Raw genomic sequence first — 21,905 nt, 5'->3', positions numbered from 1 at the left:
GAAAGACCTCTGAAAGCAGAGGCATCCCACCTGCTCTCCCCAGAGGATTTCTGCTGAGGGTTTCTGCCTCCCTGGAGACTTATGTCAGACAGAGCGCATTTTCCTTGACTTAACCTTGACAGCTCAAAGCAAAATATCTCCCAAATCATTTCTAAAGGGACATAATGGAGACAATCAAATGGCTGCTGTTCAGAACTGCGATTATGCCTCGCAGCATGAACTCCACGAAGCATTTAACTAATACCTGATAGCTTTGCAGGCTTCCACAGCCTGACAGACACTGGTTTCTCCATTATACCCGCAAACCTCTGTTTTCTCAGCCCCAGCGTGCTCTCCCTCTCCATTCACTTGCAATACAACCTGTAATTTTCTGCCCACTTTGCTTAAGTGCTGGTGATTTGTTGAAATCACAAAAGACAGCCAGGGGCTTTCAGAGCCAGCATGCTAGCTGTAAGCAAGGTTAGGGGGAAAAAAAACCACCAGCTTTTCTCTTTTTCTCCCTGTCAAATCAGCTCACAGCAGTGCAAGGGGACTGAGGAACATCTGGGGGCTCAAAGGGAGGTGGAGGAAGGGATGGACAGGGGGTACCTGGACGTGGTCGGACAGGTCAGGACAGGTTTCTTCGGTGCAGGGGCAGGATGGGCTCTTTTCACTGGTGGGCACCGGGCTGGAAATGGCCATGAGCAAAGCTGGCTTCTCTCCATGCCTTCAAGATGGGTCTAGACCCCGGGCTGCCTCAGTTTCCCTCTCTCCTTTAAAGGGCAGAGGGATCTCAACCTCCTTCACAGGGAAGGGGGGAACTGGGTGTAGGGTTGTACAATGGGTGTTTCTGGTTCAGACCCTGCCCCGCTATTCTGGAAGGTTTTGGGGACTGCAGCTCTGAGCAAACTGGGATGAGCCCAGTGTCTCCCACAGCAGAGCGGTGTCTGATCCCGAGTTGAATTAACCTCATGGCATCTGCTTCCCCAAAGATGGAGCAGAGTCTGAACCAAAGATCAGGGGGCTTCATCTGCAAAACAGAAACCCTTTGATCCACAGCTGGGCCAGCCAGAGAGGTTTGTTTGACTTTTCTTTACATTACAGGAAAAGAGCCCAAAGAGGTTTGTCACAAATAGGTTTCTCCAGTAGAAATTCATATCTTCTCTAGCTGGGCAGACTCAATGCTGATGGGAGAGTCAGTAGCGTACAACACAGGAAGAAAGAGTGCTCAGAAACCAAACCCCAAATTTCTTTTTGTTTTGTTTTTTTTTTCTGAAACCTGATTTGATTCCAAAAGCTAACAAACACACAGGCAAAGGGGATGCAGTGCCAACCACACAACCACCAGCACAGAGCCTGCTTCACACTGCCCACACCTGAAAACACCACCCTGCAACACTGCAACACTGTGATCCCCCAGACTTCAGCAGCACATGATAGAAAAACCCTTTCCAGGCTCCAGGACCTGGGAGGATTTTGACGACTGAGGTCCTGCAGCATCTGACAGCTTTGGACCACGCTGCAGTAAAAACTGCCCCGCTCTAGAAACCCACAGGTTCAGAAAACTGCGTCAGAGGCCACCCAGCACATCAGAGATGCGGTTAGGAGCTGTGACATGTCTGTAGAGCTGCAACCTCAAGGTCCTGCTGGGTTGGAGTGATATGGTCTGGCCAGAGCTCCCGTCCCTGTGCCATGTGGCCCTGCCTCAGTGGTGACAGGCTTCCCCACTGGTGTCCCCGGGAGCTGCCAGAGGATGAGTCCTGTGGCCCAGGGAGAGCCCCTGGTCATTGGTATGCAGCCAGCGCGCTGCAGGGCAAGCTGCTTCCCCGAGCCCAGCAAATTAAATCTTCCTCTGAATGCTGCAAATGAGGAGATGAGATGAGACAAAGCGTTCGCCTTTGCGTCGCTGGCTGCATTTTCCTTCCCTCGCAAAGGGTTTCGGTAACTCGTTCTAGCAAGCAGCTCCAGTCAACCCAAACGGGGCTGTGAGGCATCACCAGCCACCCGCACCAACCTCCCCGGCCCATTCCCCAGCAGCCCAGGGGCTTTCAGAGCAGCACAGGTTGGCAGGCGGAGGGAAGAGACTGAAAATGAAAGCACAGGTCCTCACTCCTCTGCTTGGGCGACAAAGGTCCCACTCGAGACAGGGGGATTCAGCTGGGACCCGCAGAGACTGGAGGAGACCAGCAGAGCCACCCAAATGTGCAGCAGAGCAGCGACGCCAGCCCCGCAGGACGCCTCGCTTGGCTTCTCCTGCACTTCTCAAGTGTTGTCTGGTTTTTCATGGCATGGCATTTTCAGCATTTCCAGTGCTGAAGCAGAGGAGTTTGTCTGGTCTCAGGGCAGGTGAAGGGACACAAAGAAGCTGTGGCAGCTGCAGGTGTGCTTGGCTCCGTCCCTCCATGTCTGCCCTGTATTCATTCTTGTCCTTTCCAGGTAAGCTGCTACCAGCTCCACCAGAGCCAGCCCTGGGCTGAGCCAGCTGCAGCAGATCCCTCTCACGGACGCAGAAACAGTTTCAGATTACTTAAAAATGTGAGTTTGTTGTTAAAAGCCTTTTTTCACTTGCTTTTCTGGAGACGTTCATAAAGGGAGACCTGGTGCCCCACTCTGCTTTTCTCGGCACCCAGGAAAACTGGGCTCAACCCAGTTCTGGCATTACGTCTGCTGGCAGTCTTTTGTCCCATTTGTCCCATTTCCTCCCTTTCTAGGACTTTTTTTGGCCCAGGACCAGCTGCTTCTTATTGTCGCAATGGAGACCACTGCCATCACGAGCTGCTCAGTGCTCATGCTGCCAGCATGGCCCAGGATGGGACCAGCTGCCTGGTGTGAGGCAGGGCCAGGCAGAGGTGCCCTGGGAGTCCTCCTGGCTGCTCCGTTCTCCTTACTGTTCTCCTGAGTCATTGCCACTTAGTGTGACAAGAACAAATTGGTGCTAATGAAGTGCTGGAGTCAGGCAGCGCAGCAGGCAGAAGCCGGCAGTGCCGCAAGGGATGGCAGTGGCAGGGGAAGGTCGTCGCCTTCTGGGAGAGAGGGAGGATGCACGGATGGGTCGGGGGGGATGGCTGGAAACCCTCCAATCCCTGAAACAGGTTTTCCTTGGAGTCAGGGACACTTGCGCTCAGCTTTGGTGTGAGAGCCCCAGCTGCAGAATCTGGAGAGAAAAAGGGAGTCTGGGGTTCAATTCATGCCACAATAAGGAAAACTGACTAACACTGGACAAGGAGCTCACCACAGGAATACGGGGCAAGTGACACCCCTGTGACCCATGTGGCTGTGGGTCCTGTGCAGCCCACCTTTGTCCTTGCTCCTTTGCACAGCAAAGGAGCAGCAAGGATCTCCCTTTGGCATCAGCACAGACTGCTGCCAAGTGACTCTCATCAGCCTGTTCCTGCACGGCTCCTCCTGCCAAACTCCAGATGCCTTCTGCAGCTCCCAGATCTGGGTCTCTGAGCAGGAATGATAAACAAATTCAGCAATCAATGAAGCATATTTCCTCAAAGTGCATGTTGCTCCTGAGCTGCTCTTGGTGGAGAGATGGTGTCCAGAGAGGGCCCAGAGCAGTTACCAGCCGAGGAACATTTGCTGGATAGCCAGGAAAAACAGTGTGGGGGGTGGGACAACAGTTTTCTGCATTTCCTGATTCAGTCTGGTCTCAGGTGGATTTATTGGGTGTGAGGTGGGAACCTCCCTTACAGTTTGATGGAGGCAATTCTCAGACGGCTGCTGGCTTTCTTGCTCTACAGTGCTGTGATAAACAGGAAGATCTGTAATCCTCTGGGCTGGGGCGTTGGAGGTGTGCTTCGCCAGGTTTAGGATGCTCTGAAGGCAGGTGGCATAGCCCCAGCGGGGACACCGGTTGCTCTCAGCAGTCCCTCAGCTCCAGCAGTGTGTCACAGGAGGGAAGCTTCCAGAATCAAGCCCTTCACTGCCACCAGGCCCTGTTCTGGAGGCCTCAGCGCTCTCAGTTGCCAGCCCAACCTCGAGCGTAAACTGGTTCCCCACACCCAGCACGAAGCCACTCATGGCACGAGGACAGTCACCTCCACTGGGGAGGGGACTGGGGACAACGGTGGGGCCCACCGCCCCGCTCTGCCGCTCTGAGGGAGTCGGGGGCTGCTGGGGCCTAGGGGGCACAGGGCAGCCGCTCCGGCCCCTGCTCCCTCAGGGCGCGTCGTCCCCCCCGCAGGCCGGCCCCGGCCCAGGGTAACACCGGGCTCCTCTCACCCCGGGGGTGGGCAAAGGGCTCTCGGCCGCCCCGGCCTCCGTGCGGGCGGTGGGGGCGGCGGGCAGCAGAGGGCACCGCCGGCCCATGGCCCCGCCGCCATTTCGGAGCGCTGCTCGTGCCCACTGCCCCCGCGCGGCGGGGAATGGTTTATCCCGCCCCCCCCCCCCCGAGCCAATGGGCCGTCCCCGCCGCGCTGGCGCCCCCGTGCGGACGGACGGGCGCATTCCCCCCCCGGGGGGCGGTGGCAGTGGTACAGCTCGCCCCGCCCACCCCGCCGCTAGCCAATGGCGCGTTGCGGCCGCCCCCCGCCACGACGCAGATGGGCCGTTCCCCCCGCACACACGCACCCCCGCCACTCAGCGCGATGGGCCGTTCCAGCCGCCCCGCACACATGGGGCGTGCCGGGATGGAGCGGTCCACCCTCGTCTCCGGGGGGGATAGTGACGGTGCCAAGCAGCCCCGGAGCGGCGGGAGTGGCACCGCTCGGCCCAGCTGCGGGGCGGGGAACCTCTGGGTGCCCCACGGCTGGTGTATCACAGTCCCATCACTGTCCCATCGCTGCCCCATGGCTGCTGTATCACTGCCCCGTGGCTGCCCCATCACTGTCCCATCTCTGTCCCATGGCTGCCGCATCACTGCTCCACAGCTGCCCCGTGGCTGGCCCAGCACTGCCCATCACAGCCCCATCACTGCCCCATTGCTGCCCCATGCTGCCCAGTTGCTGCCCCCCAGGCCATCACCCCACCACCTCCATCACGGCCACACAATCCCCCTACCCCCCAGGACCCCCTGCCCCCGGGGTGCTGAGCCTGTCCCCCCACACGTGTGGGGCTGGCACGGCTGCGGCCAGCACTAAGCCAGTGACTCTTAATACACCGCTCTGGCGTTATTAGTTCAGCTCCCAAGGTATTTCCCGCAGTAATTGCACTGATCTGCCAGGGATTACGCGCTGCCGCTCTAACGATGGATGATGTTTTAATTCGAGCCAGGCACCTGCAGGGAGGGCAATGCAGGGACCGAGACCCCTGAGCACCAGGCAAGGATGCTCAAGTCTGGCTGGATGACCGTGCCGCTAGCATGGGATGGAGGGGCTGCCCAGTTGCCTGGGAGGGGGTTTAGGGTGAGGAGCAGCCAGAAACCTGGACCCCACTGGGCGACCAAGTGTCAAACGATTCCCTGGCTGGGAGCTCGGCCAGCCCCACGGCAGGGTTCTGGCATTGGGACACCAGTGATCCCAGCTGGCTGGGGTTCAGCATCCCCCCATGGCTGCAGAGCAGGTGGGGATGCTCCTGAGCGGCTGGGGAGGGCCCTTCCCAACTCCCAAATCACTGCTGGGGGACGTACAGGCAGCCTGGGCTGTGCCTGCTGTTGCTGCCCCCCAGGTCCTGCTCCCTGCCCCTCGCCAACCCCATCCTGCCCAGAGGAAAACTCCCATGGGAAAATGGCTTTTCCTTCCTCCCAGCTGAATACAGCAAAGAAACTCCACACACACACACTTCCACGTTACCTTTAAAAATGACCCCCACGCAGAGCTGTTCCTTCTGGTAAAGCAGCAATTAATCATGGCAAGTATGGGATGGATTTGTAATCAGCTCCCCCCTTCCACCACCCCCATTTCACAGCCCTGGGTATTTTGCCTGTCCCCCCCCCCCCGCCATGTGTGTGTGTGGGGATGGGGCCAGCACAGCCCATTGATCCTGCCTGGTCGATTTTATTGAAACTCCCACGAGTGGCTTTAACTGCGTGTTGGATATTGCTGGCACATCAGTTTGATGGCTACGTGACCGGCGGGGAGCTCACTGGCAGGTTTGCAGGGAGGGAGGGGAAGGGAAAGGGGCTGCAGGAGGGGGGGGGATTCATCTCGATGGAGTGGGGTTATCCCCCGGGGTTATTCCCTGGGTGAGACCTGGGCATCTCCACAAAGGAGGGAGCTTGGTTAAGGGGAATGGTTTCTGTCTGCCACGTTTCATCGGTGGCTGGGAAAGGGGCTGGGGGGGGGGAGCAAAATGGGCTGAGAAGGAAAATAGGAAAGAAAGGGGATGAGGGGAGAGAAAATGAAAAATATAAAGAAACGGAAGAAGGAGAAAGAAGAAAAGAAAAAGAAAAAGAAAAAGAAAAAAAGAAAAAGAAAAAGAAAAAGAAAAAGAAAAAGAAAAAGAAAAAGAAAAAGAAAAAGAAAAAGAAAAAAAGAAAAAGAAAGAAAAAAGGAAATAAAGGAGAAGAGAAAAAAAGCAAAAGAGAGGAGAGAAAAGAAAAAATAAGAAAGAAAAAGAAAAAGAGAAGAGGGAGAAGAAAAAAGAAAAGGAGAAGAAAAGAAAAAAAAGACAAATAGAAAAACAGAAAAAGAAAACAAGGAGAAGAAAGAGAAAAGGGTGGAAAGGAGAGGAGCGGGCATCCCAGCCGGGTGCTGCAGCTCCATCCAAGCCCTACGCCCAGCAGCCCCTTTGTTTTCCCCACATCCCGTCCCCCTTCCCCTTCCTGGCTGCTTCCTCCCATTCCTGCTGACCAGGGGACAGCCAAGGGACCAGGGGACAACCAAGGGACAGTCTCTGCCAGGTGACGGTGGCGCCTGGGGGGCCACCCCCTCCCACCCCAGCACCCCGGGTACCCGGGCTGGGCTTCAGCACCCTCAGGAGCATCAGAGGGGCTGGCTGGAGTGAAAACATCATCCAGGGAAAGTACAAACCCGCCAGGAACCCCACTAGGACATCTCCCAGGCTGGAGGCCAAGAGAGACACCTGAGTCCCTCGATTCACCAAATGTCCCCCCGAGGTCCCTTTTCCAGGGGGGGCGATGGTGTAATGGCACCCCCGGGGCTAAAGGTCCCAGCAACCGCCTGGCAATGGTGCCAAAAATCAAAGCAATAATTTGTTTTTTACTTGGAAGCGTTGAAAGATGCGGAATGGCTGGGAATCATCCATTTGGGGCAGAAAAGACTGTTAAGTTTTGGGGAGATGCTTCCGAATTTTTTTCTAGGAGAAGCAAGCTGCTTTGAAATCACCATTATTTTGAATAAATGCCCTGATTTGCGTGACTTAGTTTTCAATTTCTTTTTTTCTCTTAGTGTGCAAACCACCCAACGGTACCCGCACCCTTTGCCACATCCTTGACTCGCCACCTCTCGCCCCATTTCTGACCCACAGCTGCAACGCAGATGACAAACACACGACAATTCAAATTTTGTTTTGAGAAAGCAAATTCAATGCCCAACATCAAGCGTGGTCCCACTTCTGCCTGCCTGCGCGTGCGGGCAGGTGGGACAGTGGCTTTGGGGGGGTCCAGCAGGAGCCCCCTGTACAGCAGCTCCCCTGGGAATACCCAGGTAGGGAGGGGTTTGCTGCCTTCCACATGAGAAATGTCATAAAAATCCTGAAGTTGGCCCCCAAAAGAGAACTCAAGGTGGACATGGATGCTCGGATCCATTTCCAGAAGCCTCTTGTTGAAGCCTTGGGTCCCTCTGGGTGACTCCAAAGCCCGGCAGCGCAGTGCCACCGTCACACCCTCCCTCCTCCTCCTCACCCCCTGCAAGTTGGGAGGCACATGGGGAAGGGATCCCTCTCCATCCCGGAGGAGCTTTGGAAGCACAAACCACCACAGCATCGACCCCATCATTTTTTCAAACACCACATTGGAGCCAAACTGGGCCAGATGCTGGTCCATCTCCCGACCATCCACTGAGCAAAACACAACAGGGATCCATTCTCCATCCCAGGCTGGTATTTACCTGGTGGGGGGGCTGCCAGGCCCAGGGCAAACAAGGGACCCTTGGAAGATAGGGAAAATTTAGAAAGTAGGGCCAGAGCTCCAGAGAAATCGCAAGGGATGGGACGCTGCTTGCAGGCACTGGTGGCATTGCCACGTGCTGCTGCGCTCCCCAGCTCTGTGACAGGCACTGAGCGCCGGGGTCCCTGATGCTCTGTAGTGGGAGCAGCCATCGCCGGCAGCAAAGCAAAGCTGTTGATGTCTCTGTCAGCCCCTGATACTATCACCCGTCAGCAGCTCCCAATACATTTGCAATTTTATCCCTAATGGAGAGAGTTTGCTCATTACCTGCTCTTTATGGGCTGAGGGTAGTGTAACTCCCACCAAGGGGCATTGCTCTCTGGACCATCTTCCAGTTTAAAGGTTTGGCCCTTTACGTGGCATCACTGAATTCCTCGGCTTTAATAACCCGCCACTGGTGCCTTCATGCACTGTAAAAGCACTGTCATCCCCACTCTTATGTGCAGGGAAACTGAGGCACAGAGGGATTTGCAGATGCTCAACCTGTCAACCCACGGCCAAGTCACAGCTTGTGTCCCTTCAGCTGCATGGTGGCACTTGGCATGGGGAGGGGAGATGAGGCTTTGGGACATTTCCCAGCGGCCAGAGCCAACCTTGCCGCAGCTTTCAGCTTCCCCAGGCTGTGTCCTCCTCATGCCGGGCACCACTGCGGGGGCTCCTTGAGGAGACCATCACCTTTGCAGCCCTTTAAAGACCACTTTGATATGAGGTATTTCCCCTGATTTTGTCCATTTTGTTTTTTTATAAGGTCCCTGACAGCTAAACCTGATGCATCGGGGTTCCCAGCTGCGCCCTGCGGAGCCATGCCACACACTGAGCCCTCCCGGCACACCGCAAGCCCACCAGCCCCCAGTATTTAGGGTTCCCTGGATTCATGCCAACAGCAGGAGACCTCAGTTCTCCTCCAATCTGGGTGGGCGACCAGCAGCCCCCTGCTGCCTCCTCCTGCTGAGATCTGGGCTCAGCAGAGCTGCAGCGGTTATCGCTGTCTGTGCCGTCAGACAGCAGCAGAAAAAGCTGCAACTTGCTTTTCCTTCTTTTTTTTACTTTTTTTTCTTTTTGGTCAAGATATCGGGGGTTTTCCTGCTGCTCTGCAAGCAAGGAGATGGTGGCCAGTCCCAGCAAGTGCCTTCCCACAGCCGGTCCCTGCTTTCCCCTTGGCAGGCTCCCGCATGGGGATTTTACGGCTCCTTCTGCCAAGCTGGGCAGGGCCGAGCCACCCCTAGCCTGCTAGGTGTGACCAGGTTTCCTGGACCCCAAAGGGGTGACTCCTGTTGGGTGATGCCTCTACCCTTGGTTTGGGAACAGAAAAAGGACAATCACAGGGATACAGAACCGAGGCAGGACGGCAAGTCCAGGTCTCCTGACAGCGACATTGTCCGACGCAGGGCAGCGGTGGTGGCAAAACCCCGGGGATGAGAAGGCAAAGGAAAGGACATCACTGATCCCAAAGGAGTGGGTATCCACAGCGGGATGGGGCTGGGGAATACGAGCATCCTTGCTGCAGCCCTGCCCAGTCCAGCCCACCACCCCTGTCCATATCCCACCCGCTGTGGGTGTATATGCATGCACCTCCTCTCACCATGCGGCATCTCCAGACCCGCTTTCACTCTGGCAACGCATTGCCCTCTCCGTGCCTTAACGTCACCACCCGTGAAACACCCTGAACCCCTCTGAATCCCTTGCAAATAATTTCTGGACCTCCTCACCTCACGCTGCAGAAACCACCAGTACTTAGAGCAACGGTGCATATCCCTTACGGAATATCTATATGTTAGGATACAGTTATTAAGGTAATCCTTGAAATCCTACCCATGTCCATGCAAATGTGTCTCAATTGTAATATTGGGTCTTTATTTTTCAGATGTTCTGGCTCCTCCTTCCAGGACCAGAGAATCCAGGTTGCCTCTATGATTCACTATTTTTTTAACAACCCAAATGTTTTAAAAATCCATCATCTATTTTGCCTGTCCTTCCCTGCCTTGGTTTAAATCTTGGTGAAGATGCTTTATACCATTCCAGGTATTAACAAGATTTTTGGATTTCCATTTAATCAGCAAAACCTTGCCACTCGATGGCCACGGTCCTGCACGGAGCCAGTCATAAATGCACGCGGCTGCCAAAACCTGCTGCCGGCTGCTCGGCAGCCCCTCGCCGCCCCGGCGCAGACCTGCATCGCTCCCGCTGCACCCACACGGCACCGCACTTGGCTGAGGATGGGTGGGATGGAGAACATTTTTGGCTCCAACTTCCCACTTTGGCTGGTTTTCAAAGCCAGGGTGCTGACCCCAGCGCCTCTGCGCTGCTGTTAGTGCTGGGCAGGAGAAGGGCAATGACTAAGAGCGCATCCCAGGATGATGGAACACATCCCAGGGTGACTGAAGCCTCAGCTTGATGCTGAGCCACAGGATTTGTGCAGCTCAGCTCCAAAAGGGAGCTGGGGCAGAGCCACGTGGGTGCATGGATGTGGGATGAGGGCAGATCAAAGCTGCCCAACGCCTCCGTCTGTACTCAGGGTGCCCCTCTCCCTCTGCCCGAGCCTTTCCAAGAAACCTCAGGGCATCAGGCACAATGGGGAAAGCTCTTCCCCCACAGCCAACACGCTGCTGGGGCTGGGAGGTGATAGGTTCAGCTTTTGCTGTGGCCAGGGAGGCAGCAATTCCCATGGGAAACACAGCCTGTCCCAAGGCTGGACAGGACAGCTGGGGTCTCCAAATCCCCACCGAGCTGTGAAGCCCCAGCCCTTATAAGACAGGTTGGTGGATTGGTTTTATTTTCATTTTTCCTCCTTTTTTTTTTTTTTTTGTTGGTGTTGCAAGTGGGCCATCACCACCCTGCCACAAACCCTGTGAAGGCTTCACAGGAGGAGACCCGCGTGCCCAGGAGGTTTCCATAGGGAATTTCTGGTTCCTCTACACCCAGGTGATGCCACAGGGATGCTGGTAGGGGCAACGTGCAGCGCCCAGGGCAGGGTGGGATGTCCCCATGGCAGGGTGGGATGTCCTCAGGGCAGGGTGGGATGTCCTCAGGGCAGGACAGCAGGTGCCTGGGCCCTGCCTTGGGTCTTCTCCTGCCTTCACCATCCCTCTCCTTCCTCTGCTTTGGCAGACCCCGCGTTTGTCCCTGGATTTGGCATTCCCCAAGGAAGCCGGGCAGCAAACCCCACGATGGGGGGCACAGCAGAGCCTCCCCGGTGGCAGCTCCTGGGGGGCACGGCTGCCCCCTCCCAGAGGCACAGGCTCCTCGGCCCTGCAACCGCATCTGAGCAGAATGAGAAAATATTGGATTTGTTTTCTGGAGAGAAGGAAAAAAAAAAAAAATCCAATATTCTGTCTGCAATCCCAGACTCCACGCCTGGTTATGGCAGGAAAATGCTGTAAATCTCCCCTTTCCCCACCAGCTGGAGAAGAAAGACTGATTTTCTTTTCATATTCTTATTTTCTCTCCTGGTTTAAGCCCCGGCATTTTGCAGGTGGCTCTGCAATCTCTTTGTTGACCAGGACTTAAACCTGCTCTCCCAGCTTCCCCGACCCCGGGAAGTCGCTTCGCACACCCTTCCCAGCAGCTCCCAGGCAGCGGCAATGAGATTTTAATAGATGTATTTTCAAATTAGTTCTGGGCCTTTCAAGACTTATCAGTTAAATGAGGTTTTTCAAATTGATTCAAAGGTCACTCTGAGAGTTTTCTCTTCTCTGTTATCTCTCCCTTATGGTTTCAGTGGCGATTGACAGGACGGAGGGAAAAAAAAATATATCACCCCCACGCTGTACGCCCAGAAAAATAAAAAATAATTTTAAAGAAGACACCCAAAGTGTGCACCCAAAAATGCGGGGGTGGCAAAAAGGCGCTGGGTTCGCCCCCCACCTCCCCAGCGCCAGCTCCACTGGGGGACTGTGGGGTCCCGGCCGGGCAGGGGACAAGGCGGCTCCCCCCACGGACACGGGTGGGTTGTACCGGAGCTGCCGCCCCGCAGAGCGGGAGGTTGTTTCCTCCTGTTGGGGGGCGGGGGGGGGAAACCGAATTAATGTTTAACCGACGGGAGGTTTATTGGCCCCTTCTGACGCGCAGATTAGGAGCAAACAGAAAAACAGCCGCGGGCGGAGCGAGGCGGCCCCGCCGCGCTGATAAGGGCAGCGGCGCGGTGCGGTGCAGGGGGGAGCGGTGCGGTGCGGAGCTGGGGGCACGGAGCGGGGGCTGCTCCAGCCTGGCGGCTCCGCGCCGGCGGAGCAAGTTGCCTGTTATTAACGTGCTAAAAAAAAAAAAAAAAAAAAAAATATCAAAATCATAATAATAATTTAAGAAATTAATGAAGAAATTAAAAAAAGAACGAAGAAATAAATGAAGAAATTGAAGGATTGTTTTTTTTTCCGACGCGGAAAACGGGTTTGTCTCTTCTCCCGCCTCCTTGCCTCGTACCCCCTCGTGCTGGGGGGGTGCTGGGCGCCTGGAGCCCCAAATTCCGGTTTTCCTCGATTTTCCAGCGGCGAATAATTCGCTCCCAACGCCACAGCCCCGCCCGTTTTCCCCGTCGCCCCGCGGACACGCGCGGATCGAAAGCAGCGCAAGCGTCCGCGCTTTTTCTGCCGCTCTCCCGGGCCGGAGCCGTCCCGGTGCTCGGCGGGGAGGAGCCGTCGTTGGGCCAAAGTCGTTTGAAAGAGGCTGAAATTCAAACAGAACTCGTGGAAAAAAAATAAATAAAAATTAAAACATATTTCCCGAGTTTTTTACACAGCGGAATCCTGTCCCTGGTCCTAGCACTTCTGTGTATTAGTTCGCAGTATTAATTAGCAGCGTGAATTATTGGCGTTGCCAAAGCTCTCGGGCATTTGCCTTGGCGCACTCCGCGATCGTGCTCGCAGTTTCGGGGTGGATTGGGGTGGGTTTTTTTTGAATAACGACTATTTGTGCTGCAGCGGCAGTTTGCTCAGGGAAGAAAGCTCTGGGAGTACAGGAAGAAAGGAAAAAAAGAAAAGAAGAAAGAAAAGAAAAGAAAAGAAAAGAAAAGAAAAGAAAAGAAAAGAAAAGAAAAGAAAAGAAAAGAAAAGAAAAGAAAAGAAAAGAAAAGAAAAGAAAAGAAAAGAAAGGAAAAGAAAGGAAAAGAAAAAGAAAAAAAGAGAGAGAAGACGAAAGGAAAGGAAAGGAAAGGAAAGGAAAGGAAAGGAAAGGAAAGGAAAGGAAAGGAAAGGAAAGGAAAGGAAAGGAAAGGAAAGGAAAGGAAAGGAAAGGAAAGGAAAGGAAAGGAAAGGAAAGGAAAGGAAAGGAAAGGAAAGGAAAGGAAAGGAAAAGGCGAAAAGAAAAAGAAAACAAAACAAAAAGGGAAAACGAAGGTGGGGAGCTAAAGGAAAAGCAAAATAAAAATGGAAGAGGGAAAAGAAAATGTGAAAGAAGAAGGAAACGAACAGGCGGCTGGCGGGTCCCTCCTAGCCGTCGGCTCCCACGGGCAGCGCGGCCGCGTCCCCCGGCTCCGCGCCACGGGGAACACGTTGGGGCAGGAGCTGCCGGTCCCGCCGGTGAATTCCGGCCACGGCCACGCGTGTCGGGGAAAAACCCGGGAGGATGGATGAGCCGAGAGCTCCTTCCAGTCAAGGGGGAACGAAAGCGGAGCTGCAGTGTCGCGAAGGGGACAACAACGGTGTCGTCGCCCTCCTGAGAAATAATCACGAGTGAACTAGCGAATCCTGAGTGTCGGAATAGATCCCTGACGGGGAGGGGGTTTCCACTGGCGGGGACAGGATGGGAGCGCACCCAGGGACACGCGTGGTTGGAAGGCACCCACTGCTCTCCATGGGCACGCGGGCGTGGGCGCACGGGGAGCCACGCTCTCCCCACAGGACCCCACGAGAACGAAGCCGGTGCCTTTTTCTCCCCCAGGACACCGAGGGACGGGGTTGGGGAGCGGGGGTGTCACGGGTTGGGGAAGTCGAAGCCCCACTCTGCCGTGCAGGGACCCCCAAAGGTGCCACGTTGGAAGCTCCCCGCCACCCACGGGCCCTCGCAGGCCTCGGGGGGGCGGGGTGGGGAGGTGGGGGGAGCGTCACGAAGTTTGTAGAGCTGCATCTGGAGCCGTGACAGCGGGTCGCAAAGATGGATGGCCCGAGGGGCCGGGCCGGACACCGCCAGCTGCTGCCCAGATGTTTTCCCGTGAGACCCTCCTGTGTTGCAGAGCCCCGCGGGACAAGCGGGACCGGAGGGGGCCCGGGGCGGGTGGGCGCTGCAGCCCCCCCGGCTGCGGCACTGCCCGGGTCCCGGCTGAATAATTAATGGTTCATCTGCGGACGGGGCGGCGGTAGGGGGAACTGGGGTGGAAAGAGGAGAAAAGAGGCAATTGCCATTTATAGGGGCCCGGCGTGTTTATTGATCCGCGATTTACTGACTCGGACTGACCCATCAGATGGGCTCCGCAGCCGGGCGGCACCGGGACTGGGACCAGGTTCAGGACCAGAACTAGGACTAGGACCAGGACCAGGACCAACCTCCTCCCTGGCCGTGCCCCGCGTCTAACACCCGTTGTTTTGCTCGCCCTGGGAGGAAAAAAATCCGATCGCCGCCTAGGCGGGGAAGGGATCCCTTCCCTGCTTGCCAGGGGGATCGCAGCCCCCCGGGCCCCTCCAGCCACCCAGCCCGGGGCGGACTGAAAGGCTGGACAGGTGGCCCCGGGGTGGGTCGGGGGGGATTCGCCTGCATCGATCGGGGTGTTGGGGCTGGGGGGGGGACGGGACCCGGGCACGGCCCCCCTCAGCGCGACCCCCTCCCACAGAGCCCAGCTTGTGGGGGCAGCCGGGCTGGACCCTGCCACACGCGCGGGTGCGGCGGGACGGGGGGACGTCAGGAGGGAAACGAAAGCGGGGCCCGGTGGGGGGACAGCGTGGCCGCAGACACAGCGGCCAGGCCGGGGGGGGCCGCAGGCAGGTTGGGGCGCCCCCCCCCCACGTCGGGGCCCGGCCGATGCCCTCCCACGGGCGGCGTGGGGCGGCCGCGGCCCGGCTGAGCGCGGCCGGAGTCACGGCGGGGCTGGGCGGGTTGTTTTTTTTCTTTTTTTCTTTCCTTGTCTTCGTAGAAAGCAAAGAATTAAGCCCTGTCCTCAGGAAATGTGGGGCTTTAATATCCCTAAGCGATGCCTCCAAGGCGCCCCTGGGCCGAGGGGAACTCGGCGCTGGGGAATAAAAACCATTTTGGGGAGAAAACCCCTTCCCCGCCGCCGCGGGAGGAGCAGCGGGGCCGGGGCTGGTGCCGGGCCGGCGGGCAGGGGCTCCCCAGCCGGGGCCACGCTTTTATCACCAACATCGTGGCTAGTATTTCAAATTTTTGGCGAGTGAGGAACTAGCCACCCCGCTGCTCAATTGGCCCGAACAACGCGGGCATTAAACGGCCGATCGCGGCAGTGTTTAAATCTTTATTTACCAGAACCTTGTAAAGCCAGGAACAATTTGCATTCTATTAACTGCTTTTCAATAGGGCATCGACTGGAACTAAAAGATGCCACTACCCTGCCCTAATTAAAGAGCAACTGAATTACACTAAATACATATGAACGCTGCTCTCCTCCATGAATAACGGCGGGCTCCTCGCCGTGCCGAGCGCCCGGTGGGCCGGACTCTGCCCGGCTCCACGGGGAGCTCGGATTTAATAAAAATAATTTATTAAAAAAAAAATCATACATGCGTGGTTTTTACCACACGGCCACCACCGCGTGTTCCCGCGGAGCCGCCGGGCACGGCGCGACGGAGCCGAGGCAAAGAAAGGCCGGAGCGGGGACGGGGACGCTCCGCCGGCCCTCGGCCCTTTCTCCCGCAGCGGCTCCGCGCAGAGCGGAGGATCGCGGAGCCGCGACCCCCGCCCGCCCCCCGCAGTCACAGCGCGGCCGTGCCGAGCAGCCGCGTTTCCCCGGCAAACCCTCGGCCCAGCGCCGGCCTGAGCCGAGCCGGCCCCGCGAGGCCCGGAGGCACCGGGAGGGGGGCGCAGCCGGTGCCCCGGAGGAAGCGGAGCGCAGCCCCGGCGCCGCCGGCCTCCCCCCGCCCAGCCCACGGCCCCGCAGGGGGCGGTGGGGCAGCGAGGGGACGCAGCGGAGCTTCCCAGCGGCGTGGCCGCGGTCCCGAGCAGCGGTGCCAAACCGACGGCGCAGGAGCTCGGCGGGCGGCCGGGGCGGCGGGGCTCCCTCCCCTCCCGTCGGCGGGAGCAGGCCCGGGGCGGGGGGGGCCCTGCGGTACGATTCGCCTCCGGTATCAGCTCCTTCCCTTCTTCCGCAGGCTTCGCGTTGGCTCGGTCCCCCCCGGCCCAGCCCCAGCCCTCACTCGCGGTGGCACCCCGAGAGCCAGGGGTCCCCACGCGTGTCCGCAGCACCCCTCAGCCCCCCGCCCGGAGGTGCGGAGCGGACGGCCGTGGTCGCAGACCGTGCCGTGCCGTGCCCTACCTGCCAGCCTGAGCGCCGACATCCTCTGGAACTCCGGCTCCTGCAACCATTTCCACATCCTCCGGAAAGTCTCCCGGCCCGACTTGAGCTTACTCCAGGGCTTGGGGTTCCGCAGCAGGTCCGAGAGGGTCCCCTGGGAGCGGCACAAGATCCTCTGCGCGAAGATCGCCTGCGGGATGCTGTAGCGCTTCAGCTCGGCTGTGATCCGCTGGGCCACCTCCTTGGTGTTGATCTCCTCCACCTGCCCGGAGCCGCCGGGCTGGGAGCCGGTGGCCGAGGCCTGGCGCTCCCGCTCGCCCAGGAGGGACCCGCCGGGCTGGGCGTGCGGGTGGCCGTGCGGGTGCATCCCGTTGAGCGGAGGCATCATGGCCGAGCTGGGGGCCGCCAGCCCCCGCGCCAGGTGCTCCTCGCCCCGGGACAGCATCGCGGCGTGCGAGTCGAAGCTGTTGGGCGAGAGCATCTTCTCGTTGGGCAAGTGGCCGCCGGGGCCGTAGGGGGCCAGCGGCTGCTGGGCGTTGTGCAGGCTGCCCAGCCCGTTGGGCAGCGGCGAGAGGGGCTGCCCCATGGCCGGCATGTCCTTGGGGTAGTGGCTGTAGAGGTTGCCCATGGAGGCCAGGCTCCGCTCGTCGCGCATGAGGGTGAAGCTGCCGCTCACGTTGCCGGCCAGGCGCTGGTGCGGGTGGTGGTGGTGGTGGTGGTGGTGCGGGTGGTGGAACTTCTCCGAGACGGTGGAGATGGGCGGCAGGTGCTGCAGGGGGGTCAGCGTGGTGTAGGTGCTGCTCAGGCTCATGCCGGAGGGTGACTCGCAGGACATGCTCATGGCGGGGTGCAGCGGGGCGGCCAGGCTGTGCTCGGCGCGGTAGTCGCCCCCCTCCAGGATGGAGGCCATGCCCGAGACCATGGCGGGCCGGCCGTGCGGCACCAGGTTGCGGTGCGAGCCCTGCCGCCCGTGCGCCGGGCTCAGCAGCTCGGCGGGCTGCGAGTGCGGGACGCCGTGCAGGCTGCCCAGGTTCTCCATCGCCAGCTCCATGGTGGCCGCCGGGCTCTGCCGCTGTCTCGCCCGCTCGCTCGCTGCCTTCCTCCCCCACCCCCCCCGCCGCCGCCGCCTCCTCCTCCTCCTCCTCCTCCACCGCCGCCCCCCCCTCCCCGCGCCGGCTGCCCGGATTAATTCAGACTCCGCGCTCGGGGATCGATCTCCCGCGCCCCGCGGTCAGGCCAGCATGATGCGCCGCGCCCGCCCGCTCCAGCCCGCCTGGATGCGCTGCGGCGCGGGGCCGCGGCCGGGCGCGGAGCGGGGGCGCGGGGCGCGGAGCGGGGCCGCCGGAGCGGAGCGGGGCCGGTGCGTGCGCTCGGGGCGGCTGCGGCGCGCCTCGGCCGCCGGCTCCCGGCAGCCTCGCTCTGGGCCGCGGCGTGACGTCAGCGCCGCCCCGCCCCGCCCCCCAGCCGAACCGAGCCGCACCGCCCCCCCATCCCGGGGCGGGGGGCGGGGGGCACAGGCGGGGGGACCGTGGAGAGCGGTCCGCACCCCCAATCCCCGACGGGGCGGCACCTGCCCCCCACCCCCGAGCCGAGGTGACACCCACACACACGCCGAGGTGACACCCCTCTCCGCACCGAGGTGACCCCTTTACCGGGGTGACCGTCCCTGCACCGGGTGTGTGTGTGTCCCCGCACCGGAGTGACTCCCCCGCACCGAGGTGACCCCCGGCGCCCAGCGCGCACCCGGCGGCGCGGCACGGCTGTGCCCACCTGCTCCCCGCACATCTGGTTGCCCCCAGCCCCCCCCGTGCACACATCTAGCTGCCCCCACACCTGGCTGCGCCTGTCCCCAGCGCCCCCCACAACCCCCCCGCTGCCTCCCCCGGCCCCTCCGCCCTCCCAAGGGCCTGGCTGCCCTTGTCTATCCCAAGCGTGACTGTCCCCGCACACCCGTTTTTCCCCACGCGTGTCCCCAGCATCAGCGCCTTTCCCCGGCTCCCGGTGGGCGCTGCCTCCCGTTCCAGGGCAGCAGAGGCCACCGGGAGGTGGGGGGGTGCCTTGGCACGGTAGTGGTGGTGGCAGTGACAGAGACACGTGTGGGGTGACACACGGCTCTGTGCTGCAGGGCCCTGGGCAGCCCTGGTGGAGAAGAGAAAGAGGAACGAAGGAAAGGGAAAGGCAGCTGGAAAGGCAAATGGAAAGGGAATATGGAAAATGGAAAAAGGGGACATGGGAATGGAAAGGGAGGTGGAAAGGGCAAAGGAAAATGGAAAATGGAAAAAGGGGAAATCGGAAGGGAAAGGCAGGTGGAAAGAGAAAAGGAAAACGGAAAAGGGAAAGGGAAAATGGGAAGGGAAAGGGAGAGAGGAAGCGGGATGAGGAGGCCGTGAGCCTGTGCGGGCCAGCGGCGGGCCGGCACGCGCTGTCCCCGCGCGCTCCCCGCCGCCCCGGCCCCACCGGCTCCCGGCCAGCAGCGGCTGAAGCAGCTCCGGCATTCCCGGCATTCCCGGTCCTCCAGGCCGGGACTAGCCGCTTTCCCGAGCTCTATCGAACATATCGAAAAAATGAAGACCATCGTTTCCCGCGGGTGGGCCCCGTCAGCCTCGCGTGGGCTGCTTGGTCCCCTGTCACAGCTGGGCTCCAGACGGCTCCCACGGTCGAGGGGGCTGCGGGGTGAGGGGCGCGGGACAGCAGGTCCCCCCTCCCCTGAGGGCCGGAGCCTCGGGCCGGTGCTCGGGCTGGCACCGGGTGCCCGGCTTCGCAGCGAATAATTCAGCAAAAATTAACATCCAACCCAAACTGAGTGCATTTAACCCAACCCGTCCTGCCCATTCCATCCCAACCCATCCCATCCACCCCATTAATCCCAACCCATCCCATCCCATCCCATCCCATCCCATCCATCCCATCCCATCCATCCCATCCCATCCCATCCGTCCCATTCATCCATCCCCATCCTGTCCCATCCCATCCCATGCACCACATCCATCCCATCCCATTCCACTCCATCCATCCCATCCCACCCCCGGGAAGCCGGTTAAATGCCCAATTCAATAAATTGCCCCGCAAGTTCGCGGGACGCGGGCGCACGGCGGTCACCGTGGGGCAGAGGGTGACCCTGGGGAGGGGTGTGTGTGTCTCCCCTCAGCGCCTTTTCTGCCCTTTTTATCCCCCTTGTACTGCGGTCCATCCCGCTGGAGTCGGGATACGGGGGAAACCCGGCCTCCCCCCGGTCCGTGCCCCGCTCCCGGTTCTCAGCCCCGGTGCGTCGCTGCCGGGGGGGTCCACAGGCCGTGAGCGGGACCCCGAAACCGGGAGGGAGCCGCATCTCGGGAGCCCCGGCGGGGATGAGATGTCCCCGATACTCAGGTGGGCGGGGGAGTGGGCTTCCAAGCAGGTAATGGGACACGCAGCCGGGCAAGGATGGGCGGGGGGCTCGGAGCCGCAGAGTCATGGGCAGCGGGGGCCGCAGCCGGGTAGGGATGGGCAGGGGTCTCGCAGCCGGGCAGCGCCGAAGGATGCTGAGGGGGAGTGTCGGGGTGCGCAGCGAGGAGGACTTGGGGAACAAACCAGGGATGAAGCAGCCGCGTCTGGAAGGGTTTCATTGAGTGTAATAATGGCGATAGCGCATCGACTGCTCCATCGACCGCCCATCGATAGATCCATCCCTGCAGCTGCCCATCGCGGCCGGCGTCCCGCACAGCGGCCCCGGGCCGGGGTCCCTGCGCCCCCCGCCCCACCACCGCCGGGCCGCGCACCGGGACCCCCGGGGCAGCCGCTGGACTCTGCCCTCCGCCGAGCTTTGCACCGAGCAAACAACAAAAAGAGAGAGACTTTTTAGTAATTAGTGAGACATAATTGAGTAATGCGGTAGCCCCGCGCCCCCCCACCCCCGCCCCCGACTCTTCCCCGATCGATGCAATATCATTAGGCAAGAGGCACCAAGACACGCGGGGCCGGGGGAGCGGGGGGGCAGCAGGCGCTCCCCGAGCCGTGGTCCCGGGGTCCCGGGGTCCGGCCCTGGGCCAGAGCGGCTGCGGGCACGTGCGAGCCCCAGCCCTGGGGAAGCCCCTCGGAGCGCCCAGAGGCGCTGGCGATGGGCCGGGGCGCAGCGCGGGGGAGAGGCCCGGTCTCCATTCGCCAGCTGGATCCTATTGATCCCTTCCCTCGCCTCCTCTTTCTTCCCGAGCTCCCGATTTAATTCCCATCCCTCTGCTCCTCCGCGGCCGCCCGGGCAGCACTCCGAAAGGCGCCGGGCAGCGCTGGCACCCCGGGGGCGGAGAGCGGTAAGTGTGGAGGGGGAGCGCGGGCCCAGGGCAGCCCCCCCTGGCCCGGTCCCCCCCGCAGCCCCTCGGAGCCACCGACGGCTTCGTTTAGACGGGACCAACGGGGAGAGACGCGCAGCCAGGCGGACCCAGTTACACCCCAATCCCCCCCCCCCCCCCAACCCCACACCCCGCTGCTAGCGCAGAGCTCCGCGCAGCACACACCCCACCCCCCCACCCCCCGCCTGCGACTCGCCGTCCCCCAAGCAACGCGGCTCTGGGGGCTGCCCGCACCGGGCTGGAGGTAGCGTGGGGCAGCCCAGGGAGGGGGTGCGCTGGGGGTCCCTGCCCGCACCCCCGTATTCCGCTCCGTGCCGCTGCGCCGCGGCTGGACTGCGCTCAGATCTTTTTACTTTTTTTTTTTAATTTTTTTTTTCACCCCCACTTAGGAACAGCTCGAAAGCACAAACGACACGGCCAGAAACACCTCCGGTGGAGCGGGGCGCGCACCTGCGGGCACCATTTCTTGCAGCCGGCGACCAGGTACCAGGGCAGGCGACAAAGCGTTTGGTTTTAGCGGGCAGGGAAGGGGAAGAAGCCGACAACGTGGTTCCCGCGCACCCCGCCATAGCGCTGCCCCACCGCAGCCCAAGTTCCTTCAAGTTCTTTCAGGCTTCCAAATAACAGCACCATCGCCTGGCAGGTGAATTATTTAGTGCCTATAGATTCCTCGCAACCCCTTTCATTTCGGTTCCAAATCTTCCCCTGCCCAGCCTTTGCCTATGGATGTCTCGATTTTACAACAATCAAGCGGGAGGCAAAGAGCGTGGCAATTTCTGCTAATCGATTTTCCATACAATGGGCCCCAGATGATGTTTTAAAATGTGAGAAACTAAAATGTGTTGGTTTAAATAAGACTTTTGCAATCAATAGCTTTTAAAAAAAGAGACTTTGATACCGGTTCTTGAAGGGGATTCAAACACTTTTCGCTTCCAAAACAAAAACAAGGCAGGAAAAAAACAGCGACGCCGGAAAAGTTCCGACCGGTTTTGGGGTTATTAAAGCGGGATAAAGGGAAACCCGCTTGGGGGGGCGCAGCGCCAGGACCGAAGCCCCCGCCCCCGCCGGTCCCGGTGCGCGCCCCCGCCCCGGGGCTCCGCACTGCCTCCGCGCATCCCGTGGCGGCCGCGGGCGGGGACAGCCCCGCACCTCCTGCCCCCCCCCCCCGGCCCCCCCGCCATTTCGGCTGCGGGATTCCCTT

At 60.0% G+C, this 21,905-nt stretch overlaps 1 protein-coding gene across 1 annotated transcript in view; it reads right to left on the bottom strand.

Annotated features, from left to right (window-relative positions):
• Positions 1-20,611, bottom strand: part of ONECUT3 (one cut homeobox 3) — a 28,625-nt gene extending 8,014 nt beyond the window's left edge. The window contains exon 1 of the mRNA XM_080383061.1: positions 16,401-20,611. Within this exon, the coding sequence (XP_080239187.1) occupies positions 16,401-17,430 (1,030 nt within the window). The 5' untranslated portion in view covers positions 17,431-20,611. The remainder of the gene's footprint in view (positions 1-16,400) is intronic.
• Positions 20,612-21,905: the final 1,294 nt, after the last annotated feature.

Source organism: Falco punctatus (genome assembly GCF_963210335.1).
Source record: "Falco punctatus genome assembly, chromosome: 4".
NCBI classification, from domain to species: domain Eukaryota; kingdom Metazoa; phylum Chordata; class Aves; order Falconiformes; family Falconidae; genus Falco; species Falco punctatus.
This window is presented reverse-complemented; position numbering and strand designations above follow the sequence as displayed.